General features: G+C 40.6%; 1 protein-coding gene across 4 annotated transcripts in view; it reads left to right on the forward strand.

The window, feature by feature from the left end:
* LOC122758095 (membrane-associated phosphatidylinositol transfer protein 2) overlaps positions 1-27,002 on the forward strand; it is a 53,038-nt gene that overhangs the window by 17,487 nt on the left and 8,549 nt on the right. For 2 of the 4 annotated variants that reach the window (XM_044011976.1, XM_044011978.1), the window contains 14 exons: positions 4,104-4,299; positions 14,766-14,980; positions 15,100-15,221; positions 15,426-15,659; positions 17,654-17,986; positions 18,756-18,851; positions 19,609-19,713; positions 19,880-19,944; positions 20,886-20,976; positions 21,474-21,627; positions 21,733-21,922; positions 23,149-23,268; positions 25,040-25,251; positions 26,399-26,574. In XM_044011976.1, the coding sequence (XP_043867911.1) occupies positions 4,222-4,299; positions 14,766-14,980; positions 15,100-15,221; positions 15,426-15,659; positions 17,654-17,986; positions 18,756-18,851; positions 19,609-19,713; positions 19,880-19,944; positions 20,886-20,976; positions 21,474-21,627; positions 21,733-21,922; positions 23,149-23,268; positions 25,040-25,251; positions 26,399-26,574 (2,191 nt within the window). In that variant the 5' untranslated portion in view covers positions 4,104-4,221. Of the gene's footprint in view, positions 1-3,907; positions 3,983-4,103; positions 4,300-14,765; positions 14,981-15,099; positions 15,222-15,425; positions 15,660-17,653; positions 17,987-18,755; positions 18,852-19,608; positions 19,714-19,879; positions 19,945-20,885; positions 20,977-21,473; positions 21,628-21,732; positions 21,923-23,148; positions 23,269-25,039; positions 25,252-26,398; positions 26,575-27,002 lie in introns of those variants that run through there. The other 2 variants (XM_044011977.1, XM_044011979.1) reach the window with 2 other exon arrangements.

Genomic DNA, 27,002 nt, shown 5'->3' on the forward strand with positions numbered 1-27,002 from the left:
CCAGCAGTGTTTATGAACTAATCAGTTTCTGGGCCTCTAAAGTGCCACAAACTGTGCCCTAAGTGCCATACCAAGCAGAATGCATGCATTTTTAATGAAAATGTAAGAATTGATGTAGCCATTGCTGTAAATATTTCCCTCAGTAGGTGCTAGAGACCAACGAACACTAGCTATGTTTACATGGATACAAGGAATGGGAATAAAAGCCTGATTGGAATAAAAATATGTAATGTAAACATGCCAATCTGAAAACTAACAAACCAGCCAGCAGCCAGTCGCTAGTCTTAATGTTGCAGATGAAACATTTACTCTGGAGTGGACACACCAGTTTAGTTAGGAAGCTTTCCAACTTAGCCAAGAAGGCGAACTGCATGAAGACAATCCTCAGTTGGGTTATGTTAGTCACTAACATAACCCAACTTAAGCCAATCTTCTTCTCTGATTGGCTCGATTTCTTTCCCTTAATACCACAATACCAAGTGTAGTAGAGGTAAAGCTGGAAGACGGGAAGCAAATTTTCCTAACTGCTATGGTTTGGTTGTTCCTCATTTACATGTGCGAGAGGATTCTCCCAAATATAATTGAAGAATCTGAGCCATATTTTAAGAGAGAGGAGAAGATACTGAAGGATGGCTAAGTGCTGAAAAAGCATTACAGTGCGTCTACTCCCTGTTATTGAGGAAAAAATGTAATTGAAGTATGTGCCAGGATCATCTGCCAGGATTTTAATGCTCTACTTTCAGGGCTGAGTGCTCATCGAGCGCTGAAATAAACTTGGGCTTTACCGTATGTTTGCACTGGACAAAATAAAACAAATGTGTACTGGAATACACATTTGTTTTATTTCACATGTGCACTGGATAATGGACAAAAGTCATATCAGTCTGTACAGTATTAAATACTGTACCTTATTCAGTGTTTGAGGAGAGCCGTTCTCTCCAACTTTGACAACAAACAAAGAATCGTTTAATTCAGTAAATTATGGACAGATTAATTATGAAATGAATGGTTAGTTGCAGCCTTGTAGGAAGTGTAAACTATCTTTAATTTTAGTAATGAATAAAGGGGGCTGTGGTGGTCTAGTGGTAGAGAGGATTGGATCCTCGGCTCTGCAGGTCTACATGTGAGACTGTCACTTCTAAGTCACTTTGGATAAAAAAACATCTGCTAAATGACTAAACGTAAAATCAAGTGTCGCTTGTGTCCATCAGATAAATAGAAATCCAATAATCACTCTTTTTGGCAGTGTGTTTGTTCTCCAGCTCCTGAGACAAACAACTTTCATTTACCTGCTAAATGCTCCACTTTCTTCCCCGTGTGTGATGCTTGCAGGTGAGCAGGTGGTGTCTGCGCCACAGTGGGATTTCACAACTTTACTCACAATAGCTCCCAGCTGTGTGCTGAAAAAGAAGCCAAAGCTGCTCTTCAGATCTCAGCGATGTCGTGTTGAACTTTTCACAAATACTACTTCACTTTTACAGGGAATCCTAACTCATAAAGTCTAGATTGGATGGAATTAGGAGACAGAAGACGTCTTTGTGGAGTTGTTTCCTGATGAAAACTTAAGGGACAGTATCAGAATGCTGTTGAGCGCTCTCACTTTTTCATACTCTCTATACTAATTTTGCAACACAAGCTGTCAGATCTTCACTTTATGCTGTGAAAATCTGGGTAAATAACGTGACAATTCACCAAACAATCATTGATTTAAAGAGAGATAGTAACATTTTGGCTAATACAAGTATACTTCCTTAACATACGGAAGAGTATTAGGGCCACATGTAAAATAATTCAGAATTCTGACTTTATTCTCAGAATTCATGCTGTCTTATTTTTATTATTTTACATGTGGCCTTAATGCTCTTCTGTATTAACAATATAACATTTAGTCTCATCGTTTTTGAGATGTTTTAATGCAGAAATGTTACATATTGTATCTTTAATTGTTACAGGCTTATTTTAAATGCTACATAGCATGGACAGTATTTCTCTAGTTTCCTGATCGGTTTTTATTTGTTTGTTGTTGAATAGAAATAGTTAAATTTTTGCTGAAATGGTGAACTCTTAGACTTTTAAAACACTGACTCCACATGTCCTCTCAATTTTTGTTTTAGTAAATGCAGTCAGCGTTTTTTGATGTGCTGACTCACTGTCCACTTTACAGACCGAGGCAAATAAAGAAGCTGGACTTGGTCTGACATGTGTGTCACTTTTCATCCGTCTCCGTCTGACTCTCTGATGTATCGCTGCATCTGAGTTTACGTCAGACTTCATTCAATCAATCCACAAAGCATGGAATTATGAAGCTCACTTATCCAAGTGAGCATCGTGGACTCTGTCAACTACAGCTAGTCTTTGGAGGAGCTCAATTCTGACTTTTTTCTCAGAATTCTGATTGTTTTCACTTTAATCTCAGATTTCTGACTTTAATCTCAGAATTTATTCTGTTTCCTTTTTTATATTTGTATGTTTAAATAGAATTGAGCTGAAGTTATTTGGTATTATTTTGTAGTTGAAGTTTTGCTCATTTAGTGCACATTTGTACAACTGTTACAAGTTTTAATAGCCAAAGTCATTCAACTGGTTTGCTCGTTTCATCCAAGTTCAGTATTACCACACTTTTGTGATTTTACTGCCCTCTGATGTTTCCATTACAATATAGTCCCTCCTCAATGTGGGCGGAGTCATCACTGCACGACTGCATGAAACTGCTGTGACTTTGTTTTACACGCGACACACACAAACAAGTGACTAGTGACTCATAAAGCAGTTGTTCTCAGTGTAATTGAATCTTTAGGATTGTTAAGTCTTTTTAAGTGATCTACAGTTCGGCATTGTTCGGCTTGATTCTGGTGTCGGACGTCTTGCTCACGCCTCTTCCTGTGACGGCACTCCTGTGACCAATCAGTGGCACATAGACTCAGTCGAGTAGAGCTAGTGGAAACACGCCAAAATAGAAAGAAAGAAAGAGACTAAAATGCAGCATAATATCATAATTCACTTTAAATTGATTCATTATTAATGGATTGATAATGACTGATAACATTTGGCCTAAGAAATGGTATAAATATACATTAAAATGTTGTTTAAATGTTGGGCTAATGCATCTATGTCATGTTAAACTAACGATACCTTGTGCTGTTTTTGGGGAGAAGCTCACTGTCCTCACTTTCAGTGGACACCATGACCTCTGTGGTTCATCTGCTTTAGCAGCTTGTCCAAACATGCATAACCTAATCATGCACAGATGGACAGACTGCGGCAGGCATGCATGCACGCAGCTTTTCACATGACATTTCACGTTCTCCTCCTCCCTCAGTCACGTTAAAACTTTGTCAGATTTACACTCAGTCTTAATCTGTGGCCATTGTCACGTGACCCTCCCCTGCTCATCCCTGTTTGCTTCGTTGATGCCTCTTGTTTCAGCAGTAGCAGATAGACTAACGGTGCATCAGCCTGGCAAACATCATGCTCTCTCACAGCTTTTTGGAGAGGTGGGAGAGAGATGTTGTAAAACAAAATACAGCTGTGTTTTCTTGTGGAAACCCCCACACACACACACAATATCTATATTCAATTTCTGCCAAATGATCCTCTGACATGTCACACACTGGGCCTTTAACAGGTGATGACGTGTCAGTGGTGTGTTCACGGTGACAGTCAAACGCGGTGGAGATACTGTGCGGATTATGTGGTGGAGTCTCGCGTGAAAAACAAGTATCTGAATACAGGACTCGATTAGGAGAACTTGAATAAATGTATTCTCGGTCGCTAGCAGAGGAGCTTTGTTGGATTTAAAGGCCGAGTCTTCAGTGTGGAGACTGGGGCTGGGATTTAGGTTGCTGGGGGATTTCAGGGATGAGTCGAGGTCAGTGGATTACCTTGTAACAGATCTGTAGGAGGGCTTGGCTTGGAGGAAACGCACAGGGTGTGTCGGCTTGGTTGGAGGTAGAAAGTGTATTAAATCCTGGGGCTGAACATGGTGAATTCCTCCTCCTCTGGTTTGTAACTAACAGTAGATGCTTAGATAGATATAGATGTAGACATCTACATATTCATGCACCTTTCTCCACTAAAAGTCGCGTCTTTTTGTCTTGTCTCAGGTGTGAATAACGATGACTCCCTGCTGCTTGAAGAGTGAAGCCGACTGAGAGGAGCGCCGCCTCACTTCAACACTCTCAACGCACACACACACACACATATACACTCAGAAGAATAACCATGCTGATCAAGGAGTATCGTATCCCCATGCCAATGAGCGTGGAGGAGTACCGAATTGCTCAGCTCTACATGATCCAGGTGAGTGGTTTCCATCTTTAATATCATGATATCAATAGTGACTCAGGAGGGCCATGCGGTGGAATATTGGCTAGCACTGTTGCATCACAAAAAGAAGGTCCGGGTTCAGGACCCGGTCCAATCGAGGGCCTTCCTGTCTGACATGTGCGTTTTCTCCGTTGCTCCACATTCTTGAATGGTTGATTCTCTTTGAAATCCTTGATAGTTTTTGAACAGACACGGGTCATTGAAAGTGCTTGAATTTTGTGCACAAAAGAAGTTAAGTTGATATTTAGGTAAATGTCTAAGCGAGTATGGTATGTTTGTACTCATTTTTGAAAAAACCCCAACGTAAAATTGCTAAATAACATTGCTTTGTTATGGCAGAATTCACAAGGCTAACATTATTCAAAGGGTGATTTCTATGAATGAATGAATGAATGAAGTCATCCTGGCCGCTGTTGTTGTTGTTGGTGTTTGGTCATGTGTGCTGTGATGTGTGCAGCCATCATGCTTGTCCCTCTCTGGCTGTAAACACCACACAGAGATCATCATCATCATCATCAACACGGCTCGGATCTGATTCAGAAATCGCTCAGACTTACGATCAGTAAGCGATTGTGGGTTGATAAGCTGAGACCGGATTATTATGGGTGAGACTTTATAACAACAATGCCGTCCTATGGATTGCACGCAGAGAATTTAATGAGCCGATTGAACTTTGACCTGTGACATATTTCCAAATTTCTAAAAATTCAATCCGATTTTAAACATTTTGCGTACTTTTTGCTCAGGTGTATTTATATAGTCGGTCGATTTTTATTTTTTATATTATATTTTTTTCCCCATCAGATTGCCTTGGTTGTGCTGAAAAACATGTAAGACACTATATTATACTATACACTACACTCTATATTGCACATTCTCGTAGCCTCTGTATATACTGTACGTTTAAACATTAAACAAAAAGCAGCAGAAATGGTCTGTGTTTTAAGGTGTTAAGTCGTGGGTCATGGTCTTTGTCAAATCAAAGCCTTGTTGATTAAAATGAATGGAAACGGGGAACAGAAACACTTCAGTGCCTTAAGGATGTGTTGTGTTTGTGAGAGTGGAGTTGAGGTTTGTGGGTGAGGGTGGTAGAGGTCAGATGTTGTCATTGTGTCAAAATGCACCCGAACATGAGCGTGGTAGCGGTGAACATGGTGGAAGGGTCATGGGTCTGGTGTTTTTCCTGCAGAGCAGATGTTGCTCCATATGCCTGTGGAGTGTGTTTGTTTCAGTCTATAATGTGTGCAAACACAGACACACACACACATGCACAGGTTTATGGAGCTATTCTACTCAGGACACTGCATTGACTCCCCAGCCTAAACTAAACCTTATCCCTAACCTTAACCATAACCAGTTAATGCCTAACCTTAACCTATAACCACAATTTAAATCTTAAAATGTGACCGGTTCTGCCTCATCAGGACCAGGTTTTGGTCTCTATGGTCAGTGATTATTTCAGAGAAGGTCCTAAAAAAGGTAGCAAATACAAGAACACGCGCACACACACACACTCATGCACACCCACGTCAGCTGTTGGACCCCTCCTCCCTTTCATTGTAACAGCTGAGAAGAACCAGGTTGTCATGGTAACCAGTGACATCAGGTGCAGCATGGCGGGAGCTGCCATCATTTGTTTGTGATATGGAAAGAGAGAGAGAGCAATGTGCTGGTGCTGTTAGCATTGCTTTGACAACATCATGTCGTGAACACCATTTAGTTTATACGTTTCCTTATGTACTATATACGACACCAGCATCATGCTATGTATGTATATATGAGCTCATCATTCAGTTCAACCATTGAATGATGACTGAACAGTTCTGTGTTGTCATGCTAACACATGTAGCTTTGAGGATTTCTGAAATCAATATTCGAATGTGACCAGCTTGAAATATAACGAGCAACTGTTGATCTATACAAAAACTAGCTGGTCACATAGCAAAAGCACATTTAAAAAAAACGAACTGACTAAACTGACTAAACTAACTACAATAACTACCAACTAGTGTAGTGATAATATAATAATAATAACATTAATAATAATACTCCCTAGTTCTATCCTCGAAGTAGATTTAGAATTCGAGTCCAACTCTAAACAGAGTACTGGGTAAATCTATACATTACTCTCATGATTTAAAGACAGTGGGAAGAAGAAGAATTGGATTTAGGGGGCCGCACATGGTTGGTGTAGTGGTTTGCAGCAAGAAGACCTGGGTTCTCCCGGTCGGAACAAGGGCCTTTCTGCGTGGAGTTTGCGTGTTCTCCCCGTGTGTGCGTGGGTTTTCTCCGTGTTCTCCGCCTTCCTCCCACAGTCCCAGTTTAGAATCACAGTTTTGCGTGTCCAATTAGGTTAATTGGTCACTCTAAATTGACCATAGGTGTGAGAGTGAATGGATGGACAGGCAAACTCTCCAGGGTGTGACCATGCCTATTGTCTTATGTCAGCTGGGATTGGCACAGCGCCTCCCGCGACCCTCCTGGAGGGTGGAGGATAAAGCGGTAGAAGATGGATGGATGGATGGATACTGTGAGGCCTCCAAAGTGGGCTGGGTTGTGGTCCTTTTTTCGACCCTTCTCCATTCATGTGTATGTGAAAATTCTTTACAGTTTTCTGCGATTTTTGTCACCATGGTTACTAGAAATGCTTAGAAAAGACACCATTCCCGGTTGAACCGCACATTTTGATATCAGATGTATGGGGTTTTTCGTGTACTCAGTGACTCTAATGATAAAATATTGTCCAACATAAAATTGATAGAATATTGTGTATCATGAACTTCTAAATTTCTCCCTCAGTTGTTGAGCTCATTCAAAAAATACAAAAATTAATTAAAATCAGAGACATTTCTCTGTTAATCTCTCCCACCATGTGTGCATGTACATTGCATACTTATTCCATTTAAACGACATCCTGACACTTTGAAACATGAGTGTTGTTTGTTGCCAGTGTCAAACTCAAAGTAACCACAGAAATTGAAAAATTACCGCTTGGCCAACAGAAGGGGTTTGATCATCCCCTGAGCAGCTGGTGATAACGTTTGATGCATGAGGTTCTGTGTGTGTGTGTCTGTGTGTGGACCCAAGGAGGGCAGCTGTGCACCGCTGTTTATGCTAACCTTGTGGTGTCACATTAATTATTCAGCGATGGCTCAGTGCAGCAGAAATGAGACCCTCAGTGAAGGCAGATTCCACAGACGTGGTCCTCACAGTGACTGGTCAACCTCACAGCACCTCTGCTACTGGACATATGCTCTATTTTCTGTCATTTATTCCCCTCATCTTTCTTCTCCTGTAAGCCAATCAATTGTTCATCCATCTTTTTTTTTAATGATTCTTTGTTTTTATGTTTTTTTTCTTCTCTGTTTTCTTCCATTCAGTAGTTTTAGCATAAAACCAGGCGAGTATCCCTCCGCTGCTCCTAGTTGTGCTAATATCTGTTAAATAAAGGTTTTAGGTTTATATTAGGGACCAGGCAAAAAAGAAATAATAACAAAGGTGTAAAATCATTATTTTATTTTTCTTTAATGACAATAATTTAAATTTGCAAAAGTATAGAAATCCTAATAAAGTAAAGTAACTACAAAGTGAGGAAAAAAAATAGGGCCCAAACACAGACGTAGACTAAAAAAACACAGTGTTGTGGTTGTAGCCATTGAAGCACGATTGCACGTTACATCCTCCCACTAAACCGAAGATGCTGCCAACTAATAGTAACCATGGCAACTGCTGATTTGGGGCAACACATTGAACTAACTCGTACCCCCTCACTACCACTTCTCCGAAATCACCAGTGTGGAAATATTTTGCGTTCCCTGTGAGAAAACCACGGTGTGTAAGCTATGTTCAGCGCGTGTAACAAAGCATAGGACGTCTCCGCATGCATCATAAGGACGTGGACGTAACTATGAAAAACAACTCTGTTAACACTGGCAACCTTTCCGAAACTTCCTGAAAATGAACTCGCAGTTAAAACCAGTGATTCTAGAATAGACCTAGACTAGAACTAGACGAGACTAAAAATGGCGCTAAAGAAAAGATGAAGGTGAAAAGTTTTGTTAACTGTTGAACAACAATGTTATTGAATATGCTCTTATACTGAAGGAGACAACAGGAAGTGGATGTATGTGATATTTGTGGAGGAGTCTGTTCTGTTCCGATCAAGGCTGAGTACGCGATTTATTTCCTTCATTATGTATAGTAATATAAACTGGTATTCCAGTCCTTTATGATGGCAATGCCATTTCATTGTCTTTCATCACCTACATCCTGTATAACTCTCCTGAATTAATTTTTATTCTCTGAAATTGAGTCAACCTTTCAACCACTGAGTCAATATTTGAGCATCAACTTGAGGATAAACAGACTCTGGTGGTTCCCTAATATGATATTTGGGGACAATTGCAATCTTTGCACAAGATGAAATGTAATCATTTCTGCTGCTACTTAACCTGCTCGCTTCTTCTCTTCACCATCATTGGGTGGAAATGTAGCTCCCATCAGCCTCAGCCTCATTCTGCGTGTTTACTATTAATTATCCTGGAGCTATCCTTCGTTTTCATCTCAGTCACCGTGCAGCTCAGGCAGCAGAGTGTGTGTGTGGAGAGGAGTGCATTTAATGAAGCACAAAGACATTAACCTTGTTAAGTGAAACTGAGCACAGCACAGTTCAAGCCAACTCAACATGATCCTACTCTAACATAGAGTATAATCAACTGAATGACTTTTATTGCTTTGATCAACAGGAATATATTAATTGCAACAACATGTCATAAAACAGACAGCACACCAATCACTAATAGTGAATTTTACATCCTTCTCCTTATGAGCTCTTACCTTTATCTTGCTCTTTTTAGGCCACATCTACACGGAAACAGCAAAAAACTAAAAAAACGATCTTGCTCTTTTCTGTTATCAAAAAAAAGAACCAAAATCCCTGTAAAGACGGCAGAGTTTCAGGTAAAATCTCCATCCACACGGAACCCCCTGAAACGATTCAAAACGCTGTAGTTCATATGCCAGCACTGTAAGTGGCGCTGTAACGTTACACCAAAAAACAGAGAAGAAGATGTTGTAAACATGAGATATAATAACAGAAACGGAGACAGAATCGACCGAGCCAGGACAAAGAAAGGAAATAATGTCTTTTTGTTTACGTTTACGTTTCGTGCCGTTTCTGTGTGCATATTTAGTGACTTTACAGACCCCTGGCGACTTTTGTTAATCTACTACAAAAGGGACACATCTGGCGACTTTGTGGATATTTTTCAAAACTGCTAAGAAAAATATCGTTTTTGTTTTTTGCCGTTTCCGTGTATGTGGCCTTAGTCTTTGTTTCCTTTGACAGTATGGACTGATGTGAAAGACAGTCGTTTCAGTTCACCACTGTTGCTCTCGTAAACCTCCTCAAAGTTCCAGGGATAAAGCTGTATTATCAACACTTCAGCTTTGCCGCCTCAGGCTCTAAGATTGGTGCATTAATGCCGCTCTTCCATGTGCTATAGCAGAAGGGACTCGGCCATGAAGAGGGTAATTTAAGACCCTCTGCTCCTCACCTAAATTACATTACCTGCTAGATTACAGGAATTTTCCAGCTGTTTGCCTCCCCTGACCTTCATTACTGATATCACCCCCACCTAAAGTCTTCAGGGGAGAGAGCTCCATGTACAATCTCAGCTCTCGCTCTTGACCCTGAACACTCGGCTCTCACTGTTAATAAAGATTGTGATGATTTGTATTCACATAGCGCAGCTCGTTGACTCGCTGCGACTGCATATTACAATGAAGGGAATGAAATACCTTTTCAATCATCACAGAACAGCGTCCGTGGCGCGGTCATCACGGCAGCATTTACGCCGACTCAGCAACACGATTAAAACCTCATAGCCAGTGTCAAAAGATGTTTAATCGTTTAATAATGTGTAGGGGTGTCACAGTCCCAATTGTAAATCGAATATTGATCCAAATGACGTCACAATATCGACCTTTGAAAGCAAAGGTGGAGTCGAGGATTTAACCACAGTGTTGTGCTTGTAGCCATTGACTACAACTCCCACAACTATAGCTCCTTTTCCACCTATGGTCCCAGCTCGACTCGCCTCGCCTCGCCTCTGCTCGGTTTAGGTTGTGTTTCCATTACAATATAGTTCCTCCTCAGCGTTGGTGGAGTCATCACTCCACGACCGACTAGTGACTTGTAAAGCAGTTGTTTTCGGTGTAACTGAATCATTAGAATCAGTTCATTAAAAAGATTTGTTCAGTACTACCTCCATGACCGGAGCACGAGTCCGTCTGTCACAGTCACTGGACTGAAATACAGCGGCAGGGTTTGTGATGCTGGTCGCGATCAGCAGTGCTATCGCTAAATACACCAGACTCCTCTGTTAAATATTGAGATTTTAGACATTTCCCTGGTAATTGAACAAAACAAATGATAGACATTATATCACTCATGTCATGTAGACAGAGTTATCATGATGTAAATCCAATGATCCTAGAGGAAAATAGACAAGTCTAAAAATGACAGAAAAAAAAAGATTGAGAATCCTCAATCCTGTACATTTTATTCCATTTTAATACTTCTCTCTGTTTTTTTATTTAATTTATTTAAAGCTGGAAGCTGGTCCACACTGTACTATCCTGACTAACCTAACTTTCTCAGCCGTCTCTGTCTATTTAAATAGAATTTAAATATTTAAAGTGTGAATTTGTGGGGATGACGTTGGTAGCACCTTGTGTACAATGCAAGGCATGGAGCAGTAGACATAGACGTTATTTTGTTTTTGTTTCCTTGCATATTTTGATTTTTCCTTTCAAACTGAAGGTGGAAAAACAAAATCAGCTTTATCTGATATTTGGCTCAAACAGAAAAACAAATAAACAAAATTTCTATTCGCTGGAATAAATAATTGAATGAACAGATGATACACGGACCTCAGAGCCTTTATTCTGAAAAAATTATGACTTGAGTCAGAGAGCAGTTTTAAGACACAGCCTAACAGTCTGTGGCAAATTCGAGTTACTTGTTAAACAGATCTCTTAAATTTGCCATTTTTGTACAATATTGAATCATTTAGATTAGAAGAAAAAAGGTTAGTAGAAAAAAACAAGTTTTGCCTCATCAAATATATGATGTTTTGGCCTGGTTGCTTTAGGGTCTATTTTTTGGTTAAATAAATTCCATTTACTTTAATGTACATCTGTCATTCTTCACTATTTAACACACTAAGTTTGTGATAAACGAACCAAAGAAGGGAGGTTTACAGACTGTCTCTCCAAAAGCAAATTATAGTGGTCATATTATACTGTAATACTTCAATAATAAATATAAATACATGTCATCACTCATAAACAGTTCCTTTAAATCAGAATAAAATGCCATTTTTCAACGTTTTATATTTCATTTTTAATCTCCTGCTCAAGCTGGCTGTGAGTATGGGTTGCTGGTTTTATAAGCACCAATTTATGTACTGCAAATGATGTATGTGTGTGTGTGTGTGTATGTGCATCATTTATTCATATAGCCCTGGTGCAGCCCTCTTCTGAACTGCACTGAGGATTTAATATCCTTAATGGCAAAAAGCTTCCAAATGCTAGAAGAATAAATATGATGAATGTTCAGTTCTGTACGAGAAATAACATCAGTTTTGTCTTTGACTGTTGTTTAAAATATCACCCAGTGGGTGTTCCCGGGCCACGAAACATTAACAGATGACAATGTGATTGGTTGTACTACACGGTGGATTTGTATTTCCATGTCGTGTGATGGTCATGGGACAGTGACGGGAGGAGCCTATGTTTATTCCATTATTATCCTAACATAACCCTAATATTCGCCAAAAATCCTCACACGTGCGTCGCATTTCTGCATTCGTGTACACAATCTCGATACCATCTTCTTTGTTTTTGACTAAAATAAGAGGGTGCGCCACCAATTGGACTGGACAGCTACAGGGAGCATGCGCAGTTGGCACTTATGGTCTGTGTGGACTCAATTTATAGCGGTGCTCGCATTATCCATATAATATATTTATACCATATAAGGAGTTGTGTATTGTTCCCGCGGCAGTTTACCATGGGTGCACCTGCGGCACAGATTTGTGCCATATGAGCACTAAGGGTTAAAGTTATTTTAATTTCAATTTGAAGCACTGCACAGAGTGACACCAGGTCATGTCACTTAACCCACCCATCCACCGTGTGTCATCCAAACCCTCTTTGGGTCTGCAGCAGACCTAATCTTGACACAGCTTTGTCAAATTATTTGTTGTTTGAAAGCTCTGACTCACCTGATTGTGTCTGTGCAAAGCATTTTGGGGATTCTCATATCACTACAACAGCTGTTGACACAAAGCTGGCACAGACTTGTGGCTCTGGCTCCAAACAGTGTTTCTCACAAAAGATACAACTAAAGGCATCATAGTCACGATGTCTTATTTATGTGAAAGAAAAACACACTTCTAATATACTTGTAGTTTTGGTTCAGCATCCCGTTTTTACTCATTCTGAATCTTTGGCCAAAAACATAGAACACATCAATAAAATGTGTGTGTTTTTGTTAGTAATTTTAGGCAGTTATTATCACGCTAAGGTGTGTTCAAGTCAATTTGTTATTTGAATGACTGTGGGGCAGAAAAAGTAACCTTGTGCCTTGTTGTAATGTAACCAAGCAGTCTTATTCATACTGTTGGTCTCTTTTTATTTAACAACTGCAGCACTCACTCATGACAGTTTATGTTCTGACAGTTCTGACACCTTTAGTTCTTAACATGTTGACATGGATTTATTTGCAACAGTGGATCAGTGATAAAGCAAGTCATAATTAAATGTGTAGGTTTTTCTGGCTTCGCTAGTTCACATGCCGTTGTGTCTTTTCTCCTGATGGCTATGCCAATAGTGTGTGAACGGGTGAATGGCAAAAAAACATTGTGTAAAGCAGCATTGTAAAGCAGCATGCTATATAAATACAGAATGTTTACCATTCTTTTTTACAATGCTATTGTGTTTTTATGGTTTTATTTTAAAACTGATTATTCTACATTTTTCTTAAAGAGACGCTGCAGTCTAAATGTGGAGCGTCTTAAGAAGATGCAGTGTGTTTATAAAGTCATGTTGTAATCCTAAACTCTCTGTGTGCATCTACACGCTTAAACTTACATACAAGAGACATGTTACATGCTGGGCAGAAAGGAAAAGCGTTGATTTTTTTGTTTTTTTTTACTTCCTATTTGCAGCCTGTCTGGCAGGTCTGCTTCTCCACGACATGAGAGGTTTGGTTATTTAAGGAGAGGGAGGAAAATAAGGGGAAGTGTGAACTGGAGGGTTTGAAAGAGAGTAAAAAAAGGAAAACCATTGTCTTTTTCTACATGGCAGCTTTTGTCCTCCCACCTCAGCACTTTGGCTCTGCTGTGTCTCCCTCTGTAAGACTCTGATGGAAGTGTGTTTCACAAGGTGAACTGGACTGAGGGACAGGAGTATTATGTAAACGCGGTCAAGGCTTTTATTGGACGTTGTAACAGCAAAGAAAGGAGAATGGGAGGATGTGTAGAAAGTGGGTGGACACACTGCTGCTTACGTTTGCTCTTTCTCAGCCAAAGATTTAATTAAAAAATCTTTTTTGACAAGTTTGAGATTAATGTGTAAGGAAGTTCGACATGATAAAGAAATATATTTTCATCAAAGGCACTTTTGCTAGGAATTTACATTTGAATTGAATTATAAGAGTCTATTAGTCATGCACCAATCACAGCCTCTTTCCATTTAAATAACACTCGTTTCTTGTTAAACCAATGATGCCTCACACTGCTGCTGCTGGATCATAGTCTTATTATGCAATGTCTTGATTGGGTTCGGTCTTCTATGGGAGTTTCCTCCTCCCTGTCTTGCTGCTGCAGGTCAGAGGTCAACTGAGGAGGCGGACTCTAATGCAGGGGTGTCCAAACATTTTTTAACGAGGGCCAAATTTGATAATGTAAAAATTTGTGTTGTGATTGTTTTTTAACAGTAAAAGTTACATACAAGTGCACTGTTTGATAATAATTTTATTTTCATTGTCACAATTATAATTTTTAAATGGCAACGAAACCAAATCTAAGCCACGCAGCAGGTGTTGAATCGATGTGTTTGTCACAGCTGGGTTGTGAAGCTGGTACTCCTTACCAGATGAGCTGATGGGGGAGGACATGTGTCTGTTTGACTCTGTCCCGGGCCATAAATAATACAGTTGGGAACAGTGGGAAGGTGCCCCTTATAATATATGCTTTTATATTCAGTATCTTAGCTGACTATACTTACATGATGTAACATTTAGAATGATTTTTATGTGAATGGACAATTTTCCTTGTATGGTATTGTCAGATTCATCCACAGTGACGTGCAACACCGTCACAGGTCTGTTCCGCTGTTTAATAAATCTCCCCCCTCTCTCTGTGGCCTTGCAGAAAAAGAGCCGAGAGGAGAGCTGTGGCGAGGGCAGCGGGGTGGAGATCCTGGAGAACAGGCCCTACGAGGATGGCCCCGGAGGCTCGGGCCAGTACACACACAAAGTCTATCACATTGGGAAACACATCCCGTCGTGGTTCTGTTCCATCCTGCCTCAGGCCGCTCTCCGAGTGGAGGAGGAGTCCTGGAATGCCTACCCTTACACACGCACCCGGTGAGACGACCACACAAACACGAGACTAAGAGACGAGTAACTGCACTAAATGTTTGCGTTATTTTATTGACACAACAGCAAAACCAATGTCAGCAGTATTATTTCTGTGTTTTTTGCAGGTATACTTGTCCCTTTGTGGAGAAATTCTCTATTGACATTGAGACATATTATAAACCAGATACTGGAAATCAAGGGGACGTCTTCAGTCTGTCCTCTGTTGAGAAGAGACAGAGAACTGTGGGTAAGCAGAAATCACACTCCATTCTACCATCAGTTCACAAAATGAAATGATGTTTAGTCTTATATCTTAATAAGCAGGACCAGACACTAACTGGACACAGAGTTATTTGCAGGGACAACCACATGTGTGTGAGGCAGAGTGTACACCATAAAGAGATTGTGTAAATGAACTGTGGTTTCTCCCTCTTCTCCCGTCTCATTGCAGATCTCATAGATATCGTAAAGGACTACATCGCTCCTCATGAGTACCTGGTGGAGGAGGACCCAAAGCTGTATCAGTCCATCAAGACCAAACGGGGTCCACTGTCAGACGACTGGATCGAGGAGATCATCCAGAATCCTTGTGAGAACCAGGTCATGTGTGCTTACAAGCTCTGCAAAGTGGAGTTCAGATACTGGGGCATGCAGTCCAAGATCGAACGCTTCATACATGACGTGGGTACGTATGCCAAATTTTGTGTGTGTTTGTTTGTGTATATTTGTGTACTTTCTGGCATAAAACCTGGACTTAACGAGGCAGGAATTTCTGAGGAACAGGTTAAGTTCAGGGCTAAGATTTTAATCATGTTAGATTAAGGTTAGGGTCAGGCATTAGTGGTTATGTTTAGGGTTAGGGATAATGCTTTTTTAAGGCTGTCCAAATGAATAGAAGTCAATGTGTCTTAAGACAAAAAGCTGTGTGTATGAGTGAGTGTGGGAGAGAGATTTAATATGTTAAAACTGTGGTAGGCAGGATGTCTAGACAAATGGTTAACTGTTTATTTTCGTCTGACAAATTTTATTAGAATACACAGGTATTAGGATTTCTGTTCGCTGTCCCGAGTTCCTCTGATCAGATGAACACAGACAGGTGCATGTTTCCTTGCACCATCGACAGTTTTTGTAGGTGCTAGAGAAGCAGTTTTTCCGCTGAAAGGACTTTTATGCAAATAGAAGCTTCTGCTCTCTGAACTGCCCTGTGATTTCTCAAAATGATAAATAAATAAATAAATAAATAAAAAGAGACAGAAGTGGCATGAGGCCAGATCAGATCTGCCACTGCACACTCACAAATGCTCCCTCAGTCACGTCTGATAGTTTTGGGTCATTTTTTTTTACGATGAAGCACGCAGCATACAAATAATATTACACTCATGGTTGCCACACATTTTTACCAGAATATTTTCAAACCTTTTGCACAATATTTCACCAAACTTCCACGACTTCCTTCATTTAAGGAAGGCCTGTATAGTGAGCATAGGGCCCAGTAATGAGGCTCCTACTTTGATGTGCGAGCCATATTGCAGGCTTTGTTTCTCTTTTGAGCCAACAACAAATTACTGCGAGTTCCCTAGTACTGCAGCTTTAATTCTTTACAAATAATGGGGAAATAAGCTTTTCATAATTATGTTGCCAGTTATACGAGAAGGTGTGTGAGAAAACAACAGCCTGTACCTCTGTCATGATTAACCCCTGATTGATGAAAACCCTCCCGTGAGGAGCAATGGCTGAGAAAAGTGCAGGAAGTACTCGGGGACGCAGGAGCGGAGAGACAGGGCTCAGTTTCCTGAGATAACAGTCATTTCCCTGTTCTCATTGCTGTGAACTGAGGCTGTTGAAACAGCCCGACTCTCCCTCCAGACTAATGAAGCGGCAGCTGATCCGTCTTCGTGATGACACTCTTCACTCCGGTCTCTAATCAACACATCTTTAACCACATTTCCCTCTTCAAACTTCTCCTTTGTTTTTTTACACGTGAACTTTGAAGTTGTAGACTCTTTCTTCTTCACATATTTTCCTTCACCTCATCAAGCCGGATGTTCCTTGTTCCAATGAAGTGTCTTTTTTTCTGTAGTGTGTAAGTTAGTATTTATACAACCACTAAATGTTACATTCGAACCATTGCTAATGAGTTCACACAACTATCTCTGGGTTTCTTACTGTAGCTGTGTTTAGATCTTGTGTCACCCGGTGGCACGGGATCTGCAAACAAGTGAGACATCTGCAAACAAGTTGGAGTTTGACAGCAGGGAGTGTCCAGAAGTTAATTCTACTGCTCAGAAAACTGGTCTATCAGCAGTTTGATGGGATAAATAAATGCCTGCCTGCTCTGCTGTATACACACAAACACTTCCTCACTCAGGTCTGATAGTATTGCTTGACAGAGCACAGAGAGAACAGAAGCAGAATAATAACATCAACAAAAAGATAACCAAAAGTTATCCATCCATTCATCCATCCAGTTTTAAGAAAACAATTCTAAAAGTTCTTAATTAGAATTTTCCTTCCTACCCGTGAATCCCTGAGACCACGTTCTGTTTACCTGATTACCAGCCATAACATTATTCCTTTCAAGTTTAATCCAGTATTTCTGGTTTATGTCACAGGAACATGATTTTGTTCCTCACTCAAATGAAATGACATGCCAATCAATCCTTGTTGCCGTCCTCCCAGGTCTGCGTAAAGTGATGGTACGTGCCCACCGGCAGGCATGGTGCTGGCAGGACGAGTGGTACGGCCTGACCATTGAGGACATCAGGGAGCTGGAGCTGGAGACCCAGCTGGCGTTGGCCAAGAAGATGGCCCAGTACAGCCTTACCGAGGAAGGGGGAGCGGAGACCAATGGCTCGTCTGTGAGCCAGGACCAGACATCCGGAGCTGAGGCCATGGGGGCAAAAGCAGAGGCAGATGGAGGGAAAAATAGGGATTCCCTGGGGAATCGAGGAGAACTCACCAAACAGTGGTCAACGTCGTCCAGATCCTCCAACAGGTCATCAAAGAGAGGAGGTGAGAGGGGCACCGATGCCAACAATTACATTCATTCTGGAATTATTATTCCAGTATTATTCCAGAATTATTTGTAGGTTGAACATATTTTTACCGAACTTTGTTTGGATTCTTTGTATTGATCTTGTCATGTCACTTCCTGGTCTATGTCCTTTGAGTCAAGCACACTAGCATCACTATTCCTTGTGTGATTTCCTAGGGCATTGGTCAGCAACTAGACGCCCGTGCACCAGAACTGGCCTGCCAGCATTCGTATCTGGCCCGGTAGATGAATTGAAAAAATCTGTTTGCTTTTCTTCTCAAAACTACAAAGTCATGCAGAATTCAGAGCCTTTATTTTGAAAAAAAGTTCAAGATACTTTTTCAAACCAACACATCCCTTTAAACTGTGTCGAAAAGTGTAACATTTTTCTATATTGTCTTTACACTAATGTCATGTTGACCTTGATTCAGGCAGGCATCGAAGGTCATCCATTTTTCCTATTCTGTGGGAATGTTACCATCCAGAATACAATATAATAAACAATTGCCCACAGCCCAAGCTCTCACACACAGCTGCACTGTTGGCATCCTTTCACATGACCTGTGGATTTGAGAATGACCTCCCTCCCTCTCTTGGAGTTGAATGTGTTTCGCTGTGTAAATGTAATATGACAAATTTCACTGACCCCTGCCTTTTTAAATTTCATGTGGTCATTTGTACTCTGTGACCTGACAATATCCATTTTCCTCATGTTTTTTCTTTGTGTGTGTGTGTGTGCGCGCACAGGAAGTCCGTCTCATCAGAGCATTTCAGAGTGGAGGATGCAGAGCATTGCACGGGACTCTGAGGACAGTACAGACGATGAGTTCTTTGACGCTCATGGTAAAGTCATCACTTTCTTCGTGTAGAAAAAAACTCATGAACAGCTCAGAAAAGAATGGCTTTATAGACACCATTTGTATTCTGTTTTGATATGATATGATTTTAGCAGTGTGTCTTACTGTGTTGTAGCTTTAGAGGATGCAGTCATTTTGACTCATCATTTAATTTTTATTGCTGATGGAGACGTTTATTCATGAATATCAAACGTAGAGGAGCTCACAGTTTTTCTCTTTCAACCTACATTGTTCTTGGATTTTCCCTTAGTTCAAGGCATTTCCTTTTGAAAATCAGTGCAGTGAAACATTAACTTGTGTTAAGTATGAATACAGATTTATATGGTTTACTCCATGGTAAAATGTAATATAATCATAAAATAAAACCTACATTAAATGATGCATTTATGAAAAATGCTTATGCTTGATTGAAAAATGTTTAATTAAATGGATAAGGTTGCATTCAGTCGTTATATAATAATAATATAGCCATGTGTGAAGAAACGAAACATGCACTCACACATTGTTCTACAGTTACCTTGTGACTGGCACAGTCATTAGGCTTATTTCTGTACAGTACTACAACACTGTATGTAGATATAGAATATGCAACAGTTTTTTCCTTGTCTCACCTAGTCTCATCAAGGAAAATGGTCTCGTTAGACAAGAATTACATGTTTCCATTGTTGATTTATATTTACAGTAAAAGGTTTGTGACACCATAAGTTTTATCCAACAACTCTTTATCTCTGTGTTTCATGCAGAGGACTTCTCTGACAACGAGGAGATGTTTGCCAAGGAGATCACCAAGTGGAGCTCAAATGACCTGATGGACAAGATAGAGACAATAGAGGTGGATGAAGCACAAGGTAAGGAGAGCCTCCGCCTGTGTGTGTGTGTGTGTGTGTGTGTGCTTACAGTCTGTTGATTGAAACCTTTCTTTGTGAGGAGATTTTGTCTAATCCTCACAACACAGGACATTCTTTATTTTCTTTCAACCTTTAATACGGCAGTGAATACTTCCTGTTTTCACAGAAGTCTTGTATCAGGAGTCAGGTGGGGAGTATGCTGGGATGAGTAATGAGGAGACGCAGATGGAGGTAAAGTTTCTTCCGCTATTTCTTCATTCATGTTCCCCTCAGACTTACACCTTAAATTACGGTGCTTGTAGATAACATCCGTCCTCTTAAATAGGCTCTTAGTTTCATCCTGACAGTATCACGGCATCAGGATCTATCCTTTACTGTGTTAATCAGCTGACTTTCACTTCAACAGAGGTAGAAAATTCAGGTTATTCTGCTCTTCCAGAGAACTGAGCTCTCTCTTGTTTTCTCCTCGTGTTGTGTGTGTGTGTAAGACAATGAAAATTCAATGTTTATATTTAAATATGTCCCACATGTGAATATTTGGAACAATTTCTGTACCCATTTGAATTATTTTGTTTAACAATGCAAGCCAAGACAGATGTATTTGTATAGCACATTTCATACACAGTTTGCTTTGTGCCACAGAAATGGAAGATAACTATGTAAAATATGGCAATTTACACACATTCTCTGTGACCCATTTGTTAGTAATAGTGCTGAGAAGATATTATAGGAAGTACACGGTACGTGTTTTATTGAAATAGATGGAGATAATCCACATAAACGTGGCTAATTAGTGAGCTAATCTGATGATCACTTGAGTTTTCATGTTTTGATTCTACCGTATATGCAGCATCTTTTGGACGTCTTTCACAAACAGGAGAAACAGATTCCTGATCCACAGCCTTTCTCGAGTCTTTATGCTAAGCTATCTGTCCCCCAGCTGTGTGTGTGTGTGTACGTGCTCTACAAACATCTAAAAAAATTCCAAAAAAGCAACATGCACATTTGACAGTGATCCTTTGACTGGTATTGCCTTTAAAATATTCAAATTACAGCAGTATTACAGCAGTAATTGTTGTAACTAGTAGTACATCTTCAGTTTGTCCTCATATTATGACCGTAACACAGTTTTTTCTCTCTGCCTCTGTGTTTGTTTCATATCTTACATGCAGGATTGTTCATCCCAGCAGTGTCTGCAGCCGTCCAAAGTTCACGTCCTCGTCCTAGTCCTGCACGGTGGAAACATTCTGGACACTGGCTCAGGTGCAGCGCCAAGTTTCACTTCCCACATGCTACAGTTACATTTAGTTTGAATGACATCAAATACTTATTGTTGATTGTGTGGTTCATGAATATTAATGTAAACACGAGTAACGTAGAAATCAAGGAACAAAATACCCAAAATACTTTCCTCACAGTGATATAAAAGAGCGATGAGCTAAAGGACATGATGAAGCAAATATTTTGTACTTTTCTTTGCTAAAAGATGAATTGATGTTTCAAAACGGTACATTTTTGTTTTTGACAAACAGCATCAAAATGAAAAAAACAAAAAACATTGCTGTTCGGCATGTATTTTCTAAGTGAACTAAGATTAGAAAAGTTTTTTTCTAATTTATCCAATAAAACATCATTTTATTTGACCTCATCAGACATTGTAAATTCCTCCTAATGAAACTGTCCGTTTTTTTGGTTGTTGTATTTCTGTTCTCTTTTTATGAATCACAAGTTGACACGATTTGTATGACTTTTTTCTGCAGGCGAACAGAGCAGCAAGCAGGGGGATGTAAACACCCTGAGTGGGGCTTTTGACACCGTGATGAGGGTCCATTACCCTGCGGCAATGGGACGCATCACCATCCGGATGGTCCCGTGTCCCGCTGTGTGTGCTGACGCATTCTCGCTGGTCTCTAAGTGAGTGATAGTCTGGAGAATTCTTCTTTAAAATGTGCACACATTGGACACAGAAGTATGTCTGGTGGATAACCTTTGCATCCTCTCATCCTCTCTGCTCTGCAGCCTGAGCCCCTACAGCTACGATGAAGGCTGCCTCTCCAGCAGTCAGGACCACATCCCGCTGGCTGCTCTGCCTCTGTTGGCTACCTCTGCACCACAGTATCAAGATGCGGTGGCGACTGTCATCCTAAGAGCCAATCAGGTGTACAATGACTTCATCAAGTCTTTAGAAGGGACATCCTTCAATGGCCAGGTCAGTGCGATACCTGGAGGTGGTGGTGGTATTTCTTTTATGTTTCAGTACAGTGAAGATGCAAGGAGTAGAGGTAACGAAAGTGGATGAGTTAAATACCTGGGTTCAACCATCTGAAGCAAAGGACATTCACAAGAGAGGTGAAGAAGAGAGTGCAGGCAGGGTGGAGATGAGTGTCAGTGGTGACGTGTGAGAGAAGGATAGCAGCAAAAATAAAAGGGAAGGTCTACAGTACTTCCTGCTACGATGTATGGCTTGGAGACAGTGGTGCTGTCTAAAAGACACAAGGAGGAGCTAGAGGTGGCAGAATTGAAGATGCTTAGATTTTTGCTGGGAGTGACCAGGATGGACAGGATTACAAAAGAGCATCATTAAGGCACAGCTCAGGTTGAACGTTTTGGAGATAAAGTGAAAGAGTCAAGGTTGAGATGGTTTGATGTTTTTGACAAAGGATGTTGAAGATGGAGCTGTCGGGCAAGAGGAAAACAGGAAGACCACAGTGAAGATTCATGGATGTCATTAAGGAAGACATGAGAATAGTTGGTGTAACAGAAGAGGACAAGATGGACGCACCTCTGCTACTGAACAAGACTGTTACGATCTGGGGTTGCTTGAGTTGGTCTAAGATGAGCAACATCCTGTTCACAACTGACGATTGAAATATACCGAACGACTAGCTTTTTTTTTAAGCATATTCCAAGTTGATAACGCTAGGATTCATCAGGCTCAGAATGTGAAAGATTGGTTCAGGCAGCATGAGTCATCATTTTCACATTTGGATTGATCACCACAGAGTCCAGACCTAAACCCCCACTGAGAATCTTTGAAATGTATCTGGAGAAAACAACACACCAGTCCAACTCTCCCGTCAGTGCAAGATCTTGGCCTAAAATGCAATGAATGCAGCTGTGCATTGAAATAAATGTTGTGACAAAACATTTTTTTTATCAGGGACTGAGAGAAACAAACAGAAACTCAGAAAAATTACATACTGAGTGTAAAGTAGCAAATTTTAATAGTTTGACTCTATGTGTGAGGTTTTTATCATGGAATAGCAGAAAAAGCAAACATCTGGAAATAAGCTCCTCTCGCCTAAATAAGTAAAGCAATGCCAACAGCATTTTTTTTGTTTCTGCACTAACTTTGCCTCAACACTTTGGCCTCAGTGGCTTGGTTTTGCTTACAAGTGAAAGCTGAATGTGTTTGTGTGCTTTGTTTCCCTGCAGGTGTGTGTCATTGGCGACTGTGTTGGAGGAATCCTGGGATTCGATGCTCTGTGCAGCAGCTCAGTGACGGTGATAGAGAGTCAGAACAGCAGCAGACGAGGCAGCACCATCAGTGTGCAGGTATCAGCCTGATGAGAAACATGAGAAACTAACAATAAATCCAGGTTAGATGGTAATGTCAATTGCAAGAAGGTAAAAATGACAATTCTAACATGCTGAGGATTGAAGGCCTCTCTATTGTTCTTCTTATGCATAAACACCCACAGTTCTATTCATATTTAAATGATGGTATAAGGCGCTCGATTTCTCCATGCTTGTATATGTACATTTTAATTTATTTCAATATAAATTGTCCTATCTGGATATATAATATATTGAAATGTTGCTACTGTTTGCCAAAGACGAAGCAGACAATGTGCTGTGGCGACCCCTTAAAGGAGAAGATATTATTTTATCTGGAGTATGAACAGCATGAAATCTGCATGGTCAACAATTTCCAGGCTGCCTGCAGACGACTGTACTGTTGCAGACACGAGTGGATGACATTTACATCTCGCTGACCACAGCAAACCTCTGTGGACCTGTGGATGCAAAAACTATGAAATGGCCTGATCAGGAATAATGTTCCAAGCTTCTTAGCTTCTTGCTCCTTCTTCCAAAAAGTTCCCGATCATATTTTGAAGTCTTATATCACAGTTTGAAGTTCTTAGACACAGATCGAAGTTGCCCCTCTTTCTCATCCTTATTCTTCCCCTGTTCCTTAATCATTCTAATCCCCAGTTCCCTCTTGGTGGTTCTTCAGCACAGAAGTTTAAAGCTTCCCATCGCAGATCAAAGTCCTTCTCCTTCTAAAAAAGTTTCTGTTGCTTCATGTTCTTGCATATAGACCAGTTGCAGGAAGAAATACCAAAAAGTATTCTTCTCAATATTGAAAGTTGATTTTAAGGAAAAACATGAAAGCCCAGGTCAGCCAGTTTAATAAACAGCTGTTTTTTCAGATAGCTATCTTAACCACAATGTCTCAGTCTCGTTACGAAAATCTCATCCATTGTCTTAAACTTAATTAAAAGCCATTTAGCTGCTGAAATGAACCTCACTTACATTTACTGGCAGTGGAATTAACTCCCAGTGCAGCTACAATGAAATATAAGCACACTAATTAAGGATCTGTAGTTCTGTAAAAGGCGAAATTCAAAAACTTAACAGGTTTTGACAGTAAACAGGTTTTTATTGGTGTACAAATACCTCACATGGGGTAGAATTGGAATCAGATGGTTGTTATGAATGACTTATTAGCACTATACACAGAGTACAGTACATGCTGAGGTCAAGTATTGGACAAATGAAACTGGGAAAAGTCAGCAGACCGTTAAATGATTGCATTAATGAAGTTTGTCATCAGCAAATGTAACTGCAAGCCTAAACTAAAGGATACTTCCTTCGAAAGATGCACTGGTGGGAAAGTCAGCAGGATTCATCGTCTGTGGATGATAAAATGTCAAAGCAATCCTCTAGTTTCAGACATATTTCAGTCCAAACTGAAAGTAGTAAATGGGTATAATCCATTTATAATAGCGTATAATCACTTTAAAATAAAAAATTGTTTGGTTTTTCATAGCCTTAGAATAAAACTTAAGGGCCATGTTTTATGGCAGGGGTCCACTAGAGCAACATCAATAGACAAACCAGCTAGAATGTGTTTTTTGTGTAAGTTGTATAGTACAAAAAAATGATCTTACCTTTCTGGTGTGTGAAGGCCACCATAGTTCCCCCACTTCTTCCACAGTGGACTGCCAAAACTTTAGAATTCATAAAACTTTAAAGACCATTTAGCCACATCTTTCGTGTCTGACCTCGTTGTTTCTGTCCTCTCTCCATGTCCGTCTCTCAGGACACGGACCTTCTCTCTCCAGGTATCATCATAAACAGCGTCTCTCCGTCCTCGCCGTCCCTCGAGGGAAGCCGCCACCTCAGCCGCAGCAACATCGACATTCCTCGCTGCTCGGGGCCCGACGACCCCAAGAAACAACTGCCACGCAAGCGCAGTGACTCCTCCACGTATGAGCTAGACACCATCAAACACCACCAAGCCTTCCTGTCCAGGTGAGATGCAGGAATGGACAAAAATGTGTCACATGTGGTTCCTTGCTTTCTTTGTCTACAGCGATAAACTCACTGGCCATGTGACTTAAATTCTTTGAACATGTTGAGTTAATTCTTTCTACAAGATTTGTTTTGCTTGGTCTTTTGGGTCACATGGTGGCCAAGTGGCTAGCAGTGTTACCTTACAGCAAAAAGACCCAGGTTTTTGACCTCGTCCAGCTGAGGACCTTTTTGTATGGAGTTTGCAAAATCTCCCACATGTCCAAAAGCATGCAGAATTTAATTGGACCCTCTAAAGCCACGTCTCCACTACATAGTCCCCGCTCGCCTCGCCTCTACACGGTTTGGTTTGTGTTTCCATTACAACATAGTACCTCCTCAACGTGGGCGGAGTCATCACTGCGACACACACACACACACACACAAATGAGTGACTAGTGACTTTTAAAGCAATTGTTTTCAATGTAACTGAATCATTAGAATCAGTTAATTAAAAAGATTAGTTCAGTTACTTCCTCCATGACTGGAGCACAGACTCTGTCACTGGACTGAAATACAGCCACAGGGTTTGTGATGTGACTCACCAGTCGTGATGACTGCTTTCACAGTGCTGTCGCTAAATACACGAGACTCCTCTGTTAAATATTGAGGTTTTAGACATTTTCCTGGTAATTGTTGGAGATTAACCCACGTTTTTAGGATTATTAAGTATTTTTAACTGATCTACATTGCGGTTTAGTGATTTAACCCAACCGGTCGAGGCAGATGACCGCACATCTCTGAGCCTGGTTCTGTCAGAGATTTCTTCCTGTTAAGAGGGAGATTTTTCTCTCCACTGATGCCTAGTGCTTGCTCATTGTGTGAACTGTTGGGGTTCTCTGCTCTCTTTGATGTTGTCTATGTACAGTGCCTTGAGATAATGTATGTTATGATTTGGCGCTATACAAATAAAATTGAATTGAATTGAATTGAAATTAATGTCTTTATATTTAAGGCCAATCACAAAATAAAACTTTAAAACTAGTTTTATAATAGTCACTTCCAGGACTATGTTGCTGATTCTTCTCAATGAATATTTCTTATTGTAGTTCAAAGTGATGAATTTACAAAGTGACTGCACGAGTCATTTCCTCATCTCTCTGAACAGTCTTCACTCCAGTGTCCTCTACGCTGAGCCTGGGTCACGGCGATCCAGCAACAGCACCATGTTGGAGGGAGGCTCCTTGGGGAAGTTTGACTTCGAGGTGACAGACTTCTTCCTCTTCGGCTCTCCTCTGGGGCTTGTGCTCGCACTGAGGAAGACTGTGGTGCCCTCGTTAGATGGTGAGCAATGTTTTCTTCCCTTTTGTATGTCATGCCACGGTAAGGAAGGGCAAAAGGAACTAAAGGAACCTGCATGCAGTGTAGTTGTAGTAAACCAGCCTATAGGAGTGCCTGCTCTCTGTACTGGCCTGTGATTGGTCATTGTTGTCTGTAACTGTCTAAAATTGGAAAAGACTGTAAACAGAGCTTAGAGGGGGCACAGACACGTCATGCCTTTCCTAGAATATATGATTTACATTCCATAAAATGGCCCTTATTTTATAAATCTTAGGATTTAGCAACATCTGTTGTATATGTATATGTATCTGAAACTACTTTAGCCTTAAAACATTACTATCTGGGGCGATGGTAGCTCGGTGGTGGAGCGAGTGTCAAAGATGAGTGATAGAAGTTGCGCTGTATGAATGGGTGTGACTAGACTAGAAAAG

This window comes from Solea senegalensis, linkage group LG21 (genome assembly GCF_019176455.1).
Source record: "Solea senegalensis isolate Sse05_10M linkage group LG21, IFAPA_SoseM_1, whole genome shotgun sequence".
NCBI classification, from domain to species: Eukaryota; Metazoa; Chordata; class Actinopteri; order Pleuronectiformes; family Soleidae; genus Solea; species Solea senegalensis.